Genomic DNA, 12938 nt, shown 5'->3' with positions numbered 1-12938 from the left:
AGGTACCTATGTAGTTTTCTCAATTTTTCACCAGTACTACACCCTTAAGGAAAAATCTAAACTAAAATAAAAACAAAATTGACAACATCTGATCAATATGATTCTTCACACTTTACATATTTACCTCCGCCACCGAAGGTGGATGGAGGTTATGTTTTCACTCCTTTCTGTTTGTTTGTCTGTGAACAAAATATCTCAAAAAGTTGTGGACGGAATTGGACGAAACTTAGTGGGCATGTTGTGTGTGTGTGACAAGGACTAATCGATTCGATTTTGGTGAATATCTGCATATGGATTCGGATATGAGAATTATTTAATTTTTAAGTGAATCTTCACCATTGAGAGATCGGGTGAAAAGCGATCATTATATAGTATATTTTAAAAAGTTATGGACGAGTTATGACTAGACTTGGTGCATGAGTTGGTTAGGTGACAAGAACAAACCGATTATATTTTGGTGAAGATTTGAATATGGATTCGGATACGATAATTATTTTAAAAAAAATTAAATTAAATTATTTAATTAAGTAATTCTTCACCATTGAGAGATCGGGTGAAAAGCGATATATAACATGTTATTTAAAAAAGTTATGGACGAGTTATGACTAAACTTGGTGGATGAGTTGGATAGGTGACAAGAACAAGCCGATTATATTTTGGTGAAGATTTGAATATGGATTCGGATACGATATTTATTTAATTTTTTAAATAATTATTTAAAAAAAATTTTTTAAAAATTATTTCATTAAGTGATTCTTCACCATTGAGAGATCGGGTGAAAAGCGATATATAACATGTTATTTAAAAAAAGTTATGGACGAGTTATGACTAAACTTGGTGGATGAGTTGGTTCGGTGACAAGAACAAGCCGATTAGGTTTTGGTGAAGATTTGAATATGGATTCAGATACGATTATTATTTAATTTTTAAGTGATTCTTCACCATTGAGAGATCGGGTGAAAAGCGATAATATGACAAGATATTAAAAAAAGTTATGGACGAGTTATGACTAAACTTGGTGGATGAGTTGGTCAGGTGACGAGAACAAGCCGATTCGATTTTGGTTCAGGTCCGAATCCAGATCCTGCCTTTCATTGGGATACAAAAGTAAACTGTTCAGCCTGGTGAAGGTATGTGCCCTACCGAGTGCCATTTTAGTTACATCATACCACAATTTGAGCAAAAGTGTCTGTTTGTTTGTTTGCTTGACTTATGTGCACTCCTGAATCGCTGGATGACAATTGGTGTTTGTACCGGTGGTGTACACGGCAGTAAAAGTAAGTAATTCTTTTCGGCAGTAAAAAAAATTAAAAAATAATCGTCCCAAAATGTCAGAATCTCATTTAATGTTCTGTTGATTCATCCATAAAAATACGCCAATTCTTGGGGAATAACCATGTGCGTAATTCTGGAGGAATTATCCCGTTCATTGGGACTTCACGACGGTAGTAGAAAAGAATGGACCATGAAGAGAGTAATTTGTGTAGACGCATGCGCCTATTGGCCTAAACACACAAGTGACATCTATGATGGGTTTCATGGCATGGCGGCTCCCACAGAAATTCCTGACAAGTGCGCTGAAGTTTCAATTTGCTGCTTGATGGTGCATTTTTCCCGGTGAAGATCGAAAATGAAAATTTTGATTAAGATCAGATCTAATAACTGTTCTGTTTTGAAATTGGCCTTTTCTTTTACATTAAAATACTCTCTTTTAAGCAGTATGTTTTTTTGTTTTTTGTTTTATTATTATTTTTTGTATACAAGATCGAGGCTCGTGAAAGAGCTAACATTAATCACACAAAAAGACAAACCGACACACAAAACAAAAAACAAGGGGAGCGGTAGACAAGATGGGGAGAGAGGGGGAAGGACACAAAAGAGAGGGGGAAGGACACAAACACAACATAAAGTAACCCTAACCCTAACCCTAACCCTAACTAACCCTAACTATGTTCCATGATGTTAAAAAAAGCCTGAGTGACACCATTATGGTATATTGGAGTCTGGGCATATTTTGAAGGCTTTTCCATTGACCGAACCTGCTGGAATATTTTCTGCTCCCCAATGCAGTTATAACTTTCCAATATTATTCGCCCCCATTGGACTTGGTCCGAAACGGGGGCTTATGGATTTTTGTCTCGTCCATCCGTCCATCCGCAACCATATCTCGGAGATGTATGGATCGATTTTCTTCATACTTGGTACAAAGACAATAAATGATGATCTACATTTGCCAACCGGTCCACCAAGTTTCGTCCAAATCCGTCCACAACTTTTTGAGATATCCTGGTATGTATCGTTTTTGGCCCGATCTCCCAATGGTGAAGAATCACGTAAAAAATTCTAGTAGCCGGATCCGGATCTTCACCAAAATCTAAGTATTTCGTCCTTGTCACATACGCTACATCTCTGCCAAATTTCGTCCGAATCCGTCCACAACTTTTTGAGATATTTTGTCCACAAACGGACAAACAGGGGTGAAAACATAACCTCTGCCCACCTTCGGTGGCGGAGGTCAAGAGGAAACATTATTGAAAAATGTAAAAGTTGGTGTCTTTTGGAGTCGTGTATTTCGTTTGAAAAACAATTTGAGCACCTATCATGTCTCACCTGAAAGACAAAGACAGCAGGTGACATGAGTATACTTTCTTATGAATATGGACAAGTCAATACAATAAATGTATTTTGAATTTGGGATCTCGGTATTCTGAACTTATAGTCCTCAGAATGCCAAAAAGTATAATTTTTTATCTCCTACGTTTTTTCTCCACCCTCCCACTTCATCCTTCAGTTTTCTTTTCTCCTTCATGAATTTACTTCTTATGGATGTCTCCTTGGCAGATTCAGGAGGAGCGGCTGGCAATGGCCCACGGACTCGTGGAAGAGTTGGCAGTGGGGGCCGCAAATGTATCTCTCAAAGCGGAGGCTCTGCAAGATGTGTGGCCTCAACTCTTCATCGAAATGGTCACAGAGGCCGCACTCGAAATGTGGGATGTGCAGGAGTATGCACGGGATCGACTGCACTGCATCACGGGCCCGAAGTGAGCCCCAGAGACGTTTATAGCGAGCGTGGTCACGCCTGGGCCTTCGTGGTTCTTGTTGCAGATGTCCCCTCCTGTGTGTTGCGTTCACTTTGATGACGATTGCACTCTAAATGCCTTGTGTATGTTTGAAAATTGAAGCCATGAAAGTCGAAGGTGTTAGTGTTATTTATATTCAGAATTATAGTATTTTTGACAAAAGTATTGCTGGGATTATACATGCAGTATATACTGTATATATATATACATACACAATATTTGCCTTTTCTTTGCATCTTGAAAACCTTTCTTTGATGAAATACTTCTGCTCTGATTGCACTTTTTCCCACTTCTGAGAGCAAGTGCCAATTGCACAACGGTGAAGTGAATCCACTCGTTTGAAGCAGAAAGGTTCGTGACGCAACTCGGGGCACCATGGAGATGGTAAAGCACGACATCCTTTTTTCACGATGTGCCATGGGCTGCGAAACCATCGCTGTGTTTCATTTCAGTTGACAATTTCTGTACATGCTGTCTTCGTGCATGATGCACCTTGCATTTTCCCCCAAGGCAAAGCATCCGGTGAACATGTTCAGCTATGCAGGCATCTCACCTTAATCTTGCAACGGTTCATCTCGGGGTGCAACGTGTATTGCAATTGTTGGGGAAATAAAATGGCGGCCAAAGCTTTTTTTTAGATTTAAATTTCTGCGTCGTTGTTGTTGATGCCATTTATTTGCGTATGTGAAATCGTGGGACGCAGATGAGGTGCAAACCTCTGACAGAGATACATGTCGAATAATTACATCTACCTTTCATCGTGAACTAACCATGAAATGCTGCGTTGTTGAGAATGTTTTCACATTGGGATCAAACATGGAAGTAACGATCGAAATAGCAGGTATGTCCATATGAGTACCCAAATCTGAGCGCCCGGGGAATGTGATTCCATGTCGGAATGTTCCGGCTCGTGTTCCCCGTTCCAGATCATGGAGGGTTTGCTCGATTCAAACACGATGATCAATGGTATCTCAGAGATGTTTAATTGGATTTACATCGGGCGAGACGGCAGGCCTGAGTGCTGTGATGTTAACGTTGGCATTGACAATTATATTCCTTGTTTGAACGGTCCTGTGGGCACGACCATCATCATGCTTAAAGATGATTCCTAGACCATGTTGTTGAAGGGAAGGCAACACATTCTACTGCTTTAAGATCTCATGAAAAATCGATATGCCATCAGATTGCCATGGACATTCATCAAGTTGGTTTGAAAGATTTCAACAGCAATACCCTACACCATGGCACTTTCACGTCCAAAATTTGCAGCTTCCTGGATACATGTAGAGACATCCATGGGAACTGCTCGGACACGCGTTTTTTGAATGAAACATTTTTTTAGCAAAGAACACTTTTTTAGTAGTTGGGACTGCTGTTACTGTTAGAGTCAATTCTGAAGTTGGAATTTTGAAGATCGGTTCAAATTAAGTTTATGGAGCTTATCTCATTGTGGTTTTTAACCGTGTGCGGAAATTAAATAGAGGGGTGGAGTGGGATGGGGTTGGAGTTGGTGGGGGTAGGATGAGTTACAACTACTAAACCAGAAAGCATCTGAAATTGCAAAGCCCGTCCGCGTCCGTTTATATTCAGACATCTTCTTCTTCTTCTTCTTCTTCCAAAAGCTCAAAATAATGAAATTGGTTTAAAAAAATACAAAATGAAAATTGATGATTTAATGCAGCCTTGACCTTTGAGCTTTAGATCTAAAAAAAACAATCTGCTTCTACCTTTTGATTGGTGAACAAATTAATTGACCCAATATGCAAACACACACACACACACACGGGGACACACACACACACACACACATGGGGACACACACACATGGGGACAAACACACACTACACACACTACACACATGGACACGGACACACACACACACGGACACGGACACACACACGGACACACACGGACACACACACAAACACATACACACCATTCAAACTTATGGGAAGTTACGAGGGGAGGCAATTTGACATCTCGCCCCGAGAGTCATTGGTCCTCGATACGCCACTGCTCCAGTGTATCTGTGATCTGTTTTTTAAATTCCCTCTAGATGATGGACCCAGATTGTTTTTTTTTTTTTTTTTTTTTTTTTTTTGTATACAAGATCGAGGCTCGTGAAAGAGCGAACATTAATCACACAGAAAGACAAACAGACACATAAAACAAATAACATCGGGAGCGGTAGACAAGATGGGGAGAGAGGGGGAAGGACACAAACACAACATTTGAGAGCAGGGACCGAGAGACATGGAGACATCGAGAGATCTGTGGGAGGGAGAGGGCTTTGGGGGGGAGGCATGTGAAGGGGGGGAGGCATGTGAAGGGGGGGAGGCATGTGAAGGGGGGGGGGGGGTGGGAGAGGTATAAACATATGGACACTGCCAGGATTTCCAGGAAATAAGTTGGAATTTCAAACAAGGTGGATCTGGGGTGAATTAGTGGGGGTAGAAAAGATCAAGGTTATGGATGGGGGAAGATAAGAGATGGTGGTGAACAGCTGTTTTAAAGACCTGGAGGGAGGAGAGGGATTGAAGGGAGTGTGGGAGTTTGTTCCACAGGCGGGAGAAAAGAGGAATGAAAGAGTGAAGGTGAGCAGAGAGCCGAGATTTCGGCAGTTTAACCATCAGAGGGTTGCTGGCAGATCTTGTGCGACCTGTAGGAATATTTGGGGGACAGAGCACAGAGAGAGCTGGGGGAGCAAGGCCGGAGAGGAGTCGGTAGAAGACAGAAAGACCACCTACCTGCCTGCGGTGAGTGAGTGAAAGGCCCTCAGAGATAGCTTCATCGCGGGAGATTCCAATGATTTTGAAAGCTTTGGATTCAACAGCGTGAAGCCGAGCCAGGTGTGAGGCAGGAGCACCAGCCCATAGGGGAGAACAGTATTCCATTGAGCTGCGGATGAAAGCCTTGTATGTGGTGAGGAGCTCAGGTGTGCCGAGGAAGGACTTCGCACGACGGAGGATGCCCAGTCGGCGACTGGCTTTGGAGGCCAGCTTGGAAATGTGGTTTTCCCAAGAAAGATCATGGCAGATAGTGAGACCCAAAAGCTTGAGTGACAGAACTTCTTGGAGAGGATTGTTGAGAAAGTAGATGGGAGGGTTGTCCAGTCGATCTTTTCGGAGAGACATAGTAAGAGAGTGAGATTTGGCAGGATTGAAAGACATGTTCCACTTGTTTGACCAGTCTGTGATTTTGTCCAGGTCTTCAGAGAGTGAGGAGGCTGCAGACTGCCGATCTGAGGGAAGAGGAATGGAGCGGCAGAGAGTGGAGTCATCAGCAAAGAGATAGAGAGGATTTTCCAGAGAGTCAGAGAGATCATTGATAAAGACCAGAAAAAGCACAGGGCCCAGCACACTTCCTTGGGGAACTCCAGCCTGAACAGGAAGGGGAGATGAGAGAAATCCATTCAGGGCCACACGTTGACTACGACCAGAGAGGAAGTCCGCAAGCCATGCATGGAGATTTCCATGGATACCATAGGAGGAGAGTTTGGTGAGCAGAGCTGGGTGCCAGACCGTATCAAAGGCCCTTGATATGTCAAGGGAGACAGCTCTGATTTCCTGTTTGGCATTGAGGACCTCCATCCATTGTTGAGACAGCAGAAGCAGCATGTCCAGAGTAGAGTGACCTGGTCTGAAACCAAATTGATGATCAGAGATCAAGCCATTGGAGAAGAGGAAAGATTTCATATCCGAAGCAATGATGGATTCCATGACTTTGCTGATAATTGGGAGCAGGCTGATTGGTCTGTAGTTGCAAGGATCTGTTTTTGCACCTTTTTTGTGTAAAGCGGTAATGTTAGCTGATTTCCAGGATGCTGGCAGATGACCTTGAGCAAAAGATAGGGTGAAAAGAACAGAGAGAGGGTGAGATAGAGCGGCAGAGCAGGATTTTAGGACCCGTGGGCTGATGCCGTCTGGTCCAGTTGCAGAATCAGAGTCGGGGTTTGACAAAAACTCCTCCACCTTGTCAGGAGAGAAGGACACAGAGTCCAGGAGCAGTTGGGTTCGACTGGGAAAGGTGGGAACAGAGAGAGATGGGTTTGGGACTAAGGATTTCGAGGCGAACACAGAGTTGAGGCATTCGGCTTTGTCACGTGCGATGTCAACTGTGTGGCCATTTGAGGTAAGGGAGGGGATGGAGGGGGAACAAACACCAGAAACGGATTTGACCAGACGCCACCAGGATTTGGAGGAAGGAGACAGGTTTGAGAGTTCATTCTTGAGTGAGGAGAGATAGTGCTTCCTGGCACTCCTGAGGGTAGACACACACTTGTTCCGATCTTGGTGGAAGGAACTGAGATTTCCTTCAGTTGGATTAGCCTTCCAAGAGGCAAAGGCAAGTTGTTTCAGGGCAACTGCCTCACCACAAGATTCAGTGTACCATGGACGGGAGGAAGGGTAAGACAATTGAAGGCGAGATGGGATAAATCTGTGCATGAGAGAGATCAGTTTGCTTTGGAAGAATTCCCAGGAAGAATTGATGACAGAGGCAGTGGAGATGGGAGACCAATCCAGACGATTGATGGCTGCTTGAAGACCGTCCCAGTCGGCCTGAGTGAAATGCCAGACTCGTCGACGCTGAGTAGGCTCTCTGAGAATGGCCAGAGAGATGTCCACTTTGACAAGCACATGATCAGAAGAACCGATTGGAGCAGAAGAAGAGCAGCAGACATTAGCATGGAAGTTTGTCATAACCAAGTCTAGAAGAGAAGATACTCCATTGGCTGAGATCCGGGTCGGGAAATTGACAGATTGTGTCAATCCCAGTGAGTCACAGAAGTCCTTTGCTGAGGTGCCATGACTAGTGAGAGAGGAACCCACACCCAACCAGGTGGCATGATGACAGTTGAAGTCACCACATATGAGGAAGAGAGAGTTGGGATGAGTGGATAGAAGTTGGTCCATGTTGTCAGACATTGAAATGTAGATGGAGTCATCACTGTTTGGGGGACGGTACAGAACACATATGAACAAAAGGTGGGAGCGGAGAGGAAGCCGTAACCAGAGGTACTCCTGCGGGTGAGGAGGAAGGAGAGCAGTGCAAGGAGAGTGAGGAAGAGAGTTTTTGACAAAGATAGCCACCCCACCACCAGGCCGAGGCTCAGGTCTATCATACCGGAGGAGGGAGTAACCAGGAAGAGATATTAAGGAATCAGAGACATCTTGAAGGAGGAAAGTCTCTGTTAAGCAGATCAAGTCTGGATTGTCAGAAGCAACCTGTATGGAGAGATCAGTCAGGTTTGAGCAAAGGCCCCGGATGTTTGAGGTCCATACCGTTAATGAAGAGAGAGGGGGAGCATCGGGTACAGGACAGGGGAGGGGAGGAGTAGGGTAAGATGAAGGATGAGAGGGGGAGGTAGGGAGAGCAGTTGATAGTGTTTCAGATGTTGCAGAAGAGTTCCAAGAAAGGGAAGGATGAGGAGGATGAAAGGTTTGCTGGTGAAGGGATGCGGCACAGTGAGGGGTTGTTTGAGGGGGGGCAGAGGAAAGTAGAAGGTTTGGGGGGGTGGAGGTATGAGATAGAAGGGAGACGAAGTGGGGAGGAGGCAGCTTGGAGGAGGAGGGGGGAGGAGAGAGAATTGGAGAGGAATGGTATGGGGGGAGAATTGAATGGGAGGGATTGGGGGGGAGTTTTGAAGGGGAGGAGTGAGGGGGGAGTTTAGGAGGGGAGGGGCAAGGGGGGAGTTTTGGAGGGAAGGGGAAAGGGGGGAGATCAGGAGTGGAGGGGCAAGGGTGGGGATTAGGAGGGGAGGGGCAAAGGGGAAGTTTAGGAGGGGAAGGGCAAGGGGGGAGTTCAGGAGTGGAGGGGCAAGGGGGGAGTTTAAGAGTGGTGGGGCAAGGGGGAAGTTTCGGAGTGTAGGTGCAAGGTGGGGGATTTGGATGGGAGGGGCAAGAGGGGAGTTTAGAAAGTGGATGATTAATGAAAGACGAACATTGATAACAAATTGGGTTTGTTGTGATTTTCAAGTTAGCAATCCGGTTCAGGATGATGGAGGAGGGATGGAATGAATGTGAATTTAGACCATGTAGTGAGGGAGACGTATAAGATATTGAATTTCTTTTTTTTGAAGTGGAATGAGTTGGAGAGGAAATTGAGAAAAGCCTTTTAAATAGGAAGAAAAACAGCGTGTTGTAATATACCACTGAATAAAAAACAGAAGGGGAAAGGTTAAACATATTTAAAAATATTTAAACAGAACTATGAACAATCTTATATGCACAAAAATACCAACGGGGGGAGAGCCGAGAGGGACCACCACGAGTCACGTGAACAGGGCAAACGGTGGATGGCAAGGAGATAATGGGGGTGGGGCGAACAGCACACCTGGACAGAAAATACAGGATGAGACAACAGTACACGTGGAGAAAAGAAAATAAATGTTTTTGTTTTTTTTTGTTTTTTTGGGGGGGGGGGTGGGGATTTAGAACGTTAGACAGTATTATGTTCGGGGTAGAAGGGAAAAAACCAAGAGCCAAGCAAAACACACTTAAGTTAACAAAACACCGACGGGGGTACAACTACAGTACAAGGCCACACACGAGGAGCAGAACACGATTAATTAATTACGAGTTACAGGAAATTCAAACCAAAACTAACTATAATCAAACAATATCACATGGACGATAAAATAACGAATTGAAATTTGACAATCTATCTGGGGAAATGGGGGAGAAACACGTGGTCGAAGAACGAACGAACGAATAAGAATGAATAAACGAATGAGCACAGAGAAGGTAGTCTTTTTTTTTGGTTTTTTTTGAGTTGAGATTTACATAAGGAAGTAGGCTTTGGGGTGGAAAGACTGCGAAAACAGAGAACGAAAGTTATTGGATCACAAACGACAGGCGCTGAGAGAAAAACAAAGCCTCAAGGTTGTACAGTGTACATTGTACAAGACCTCGAGACGACACGAATTAACGCGATTTTCAATACAGGTATGAAAGATTTGCACCGAAAATCTTTGACGGGACAATATACGTACATACACCATAAAAGAAATACAGTTATAACGAAAATACAAATTGGAACAATGACTTAACTTCGATTTCGATGGAGAGCGTGGAGACCTACGAAAAAACGAACCGTCGCCAGCAAGACCGGAGCTTATATCATATTCTCGTCAGGAAGCGACTCATTGTTACCCGGCAACGCCGGGTACTTTTGCTAGTATATATTATCATATATATATATATATATATATATATATATATATATATATATATATATATATATATATATATATATATAGATAAAAGAACGTTTTTCTTTGTTTGTTTGTTTGTTTGTCTGCGCCAGCTAATCTCCTGAACGGTGAAAGATAGGCAACCTCTAATACAAAAAAAGTCGGGACGGGCCCCGGGAAGGTTATAGGCGAGGTGGCGAGGCCGGTCGAGGCCGCTTCGGCCGAGCTGGGCCCATTTCACAATTAAAAGCTGAGCTGAATTATAGTAGTAAATCTTCTACGGCCGCGAGTAAAAGCTGAATTATAGTAGTAAATTCATTCAAAAAGAACCCGGGCTACGCCGGGTGCTTTCGGCTAGTTTATACAATCACGTGAAAAAGTAAGTACACCCCATGTAAAATTGACTTTTTCAACATATTTCAACATACAGCTATTTGATCTTCATTTCAACAATATTGATAGATAAAGGTGATATAATATAACAAATAACATGAAACATTTACATTTTGTAGTCCATTGCATATTTTAAATAAACATAAATGCAAATTTCGAATGTGGAAAAAGTAAGGACACCCCCACATTTATCACTACTTCAAATACCTAAAATTAGAATCAGGTGCACCAGCTCAGGTGCAAATGATTAGAACATCGTTGGAGAGGATCTTGGAGGAACCTGTCTTATTTAATCCTCAGACATTTAGTTTGGTTTGCTATTTGGGCTCTGTCCCGCAAATATTCCTGCAGGTCGCACAAGATCTGCCTGCAACCCTCTTATGGTTAAACTGCCAAAATCAAGACTCTCTGCTCACCTTCACTCCTTCATTCCTCTTTAATCCCGCCTCTGGAACAAACTCCCTCACTCTCTTCAATCCCACTCCACCCTCCAGGTCTTTAAAACAGCTGTTCACCATCATCTCTTATCTTCCCCCATCCAAAACCTTGATCTTTTCTATCCCCGCTAATTTCACCCCAATTCCACTTTTTTGAAATACCAACTTCTGTCCTGGAAGTCCTTGGTGTCCTTGTGTTTTATACTTCTCCCACCCCACCCCCCCCTTCCCACGCCCCCTCCCCCCAAGTCCTCTCCCTCCCGCACATCTCCCTGCTCTTAAATGTTGTGTGCTCTCAAGTGTTTGTATGCTTCCCCTTCTCTTGTCTGCCGCTCCCTCTTTTTATATATTTTGTTTGTCTGGTTGATTTGTTTGTGAAGTAAATGTCAGCTCTTTCACGAGCCTCGATTCAGTATACAAAAAAAATAAAATTGTTGTTGAATTGTGCGGCGTCACCATGCCTAGATAAAAGAGCTCTCTGAGGCCTTCAGAAAGAAGGTTATAGATGCCTACGAGTCTGGGAAGGGATTTAAAAAGATCTCCAAACAATTGGAAATCAATCATTCGACTGCCCGGAAGATCATCTACAAGTGGAGAAGATTCCAAACATCTGCCAACTTGTTCAGGCCAGGCCGCCCCAGCAAGTTCAGCCCGAGAGCAGACTGCAAGATGCTGAAAGAAGTCTCTAACGACCCCAGAATGTCATCACGGGACCTAGAGGTAGCTCTTGCCACTGTTGATGTCAAAGTGCACGAGTCTACCATTAGAAAGAGGCTGCACAAATTTGATCTACATGGGAGGTGTGCCAGGAGGACACCTTTGCTGTCTAGAAAGAACATCAGGGCAAGACGAAAGTTTGCCAATGAACACCGAGGCAAAGACTAGCACTTCTGGAACAATGTGCTCTGGACAGATGAGTCAAAGGCAGAGCTATTTGGCCACAGTACCAGAAGACATGTTTGGCAAAAACCAAAGACAGCATTTGACCACAAGAACCTGATACCAACTGTAAAGCATGGTGGTGGAAATATTATGGTTTGGGGCAGCTTTGCTGCATCAGGGCCTGGGCAGCTCACCATCATATAATCCACTATGAATTCCTCATTGTACCAGAGGGTGCTTGAGGATAATGTGAGGCCATCTGTCGGAAAGTTGAAGCTCAACCGAAGGTGGACCTTGCAACATGACAATGACCCTAAACATACCAGTAAATCCACCAAGGAATGGCTGAAAAGAAAGAAATGGAGGGTTCTGGAATGGCCAAGTCAAAGCCCGGATCTAAATCCCATCGAGATGTTGTGGGGGGATTTGAAACGAGCTGTGCATGCAAGAAACCCCTCAAACATTGCACAGCTGAAAGAATTCTGCATGGAGGAGTGGGCAAAAATTTCTCCCAGTCGATTTCAGAGACTGGTAGACAGTTATAAGAAACGTCTACTTGAGGTTGTTTCTGCCAAAGGGGGCAATTTCACCTATTAGAGCCAAGGGTGTACTTACTTTTTCCACATGCGAAATTTGCATTTATGTTTATTTAAATTATACAATGGACTACAAAATGTAAATGTTTCATGATATTTGTTATATTATATCACCTTTATCTATCAATATTGTTGAAATTAAGATCAAATAGCTGTATGTTGAAATATGTTGAAAAAGTCAAAACCTTACATAGGGTGTACTTACTTTTTCACGTGACTGTACATATATATATATGTGTATATATATATATATATATATATATATATATATATATATATATATATATATATATATATATATATATATATATATATATACTAGCAGAAGTACCCGGCATTGCCGGGCGGGGGAGGGGAG

The 12938-nt window shown here is 43.3% G+C and overlaps 1 protein-coding gene across 2 annotated transcripts in view; it reads left to right on the top strand.

Moving 5' to 3' along the window:
* LRRC49 (leucine rich repeat containing 49) overlaps positions 1–3718 on the top strand; it is a 328874-nt gene extending 325156 nt beyond the window's left edge. For both annotated transcript variants that reach the window (XM_068106816.2, XM_068106815.2), the window contains exon 17: positions 2842–3718. In XM_068106816.2, the coding sequence (XP_067962917.2) occupies positions 2842–3045 (204 nt within the window). In that variant the 3' untranslated portion in view covers positions 3046–3718. The remainder of the gene's footprint in view (positions 1–2841) is intronic.
* Positions 3719–12938: the final 9220 nt, after the last annotated feature.

This window comes from Myxine glutinosa, chromosome 2, assembly GCF_964187855.1.
Source record: "Myxine glutinosa chromosome 2, kmMyxGlut1.1, whole genome shotgun sequence".
In the NCBI taxonomy this organism is placed as follows: domain Eukaryota; kingdom Metazoa; phylum Chordata; class Myxini; order Myxiniformes; family Myxinidae; genus Myxine; species Myxine glutinosa.
Note: the sequence above shows the minus strand (reverse complement) of the source record. Positions and strands in the feature narration are given on the sequence as shown.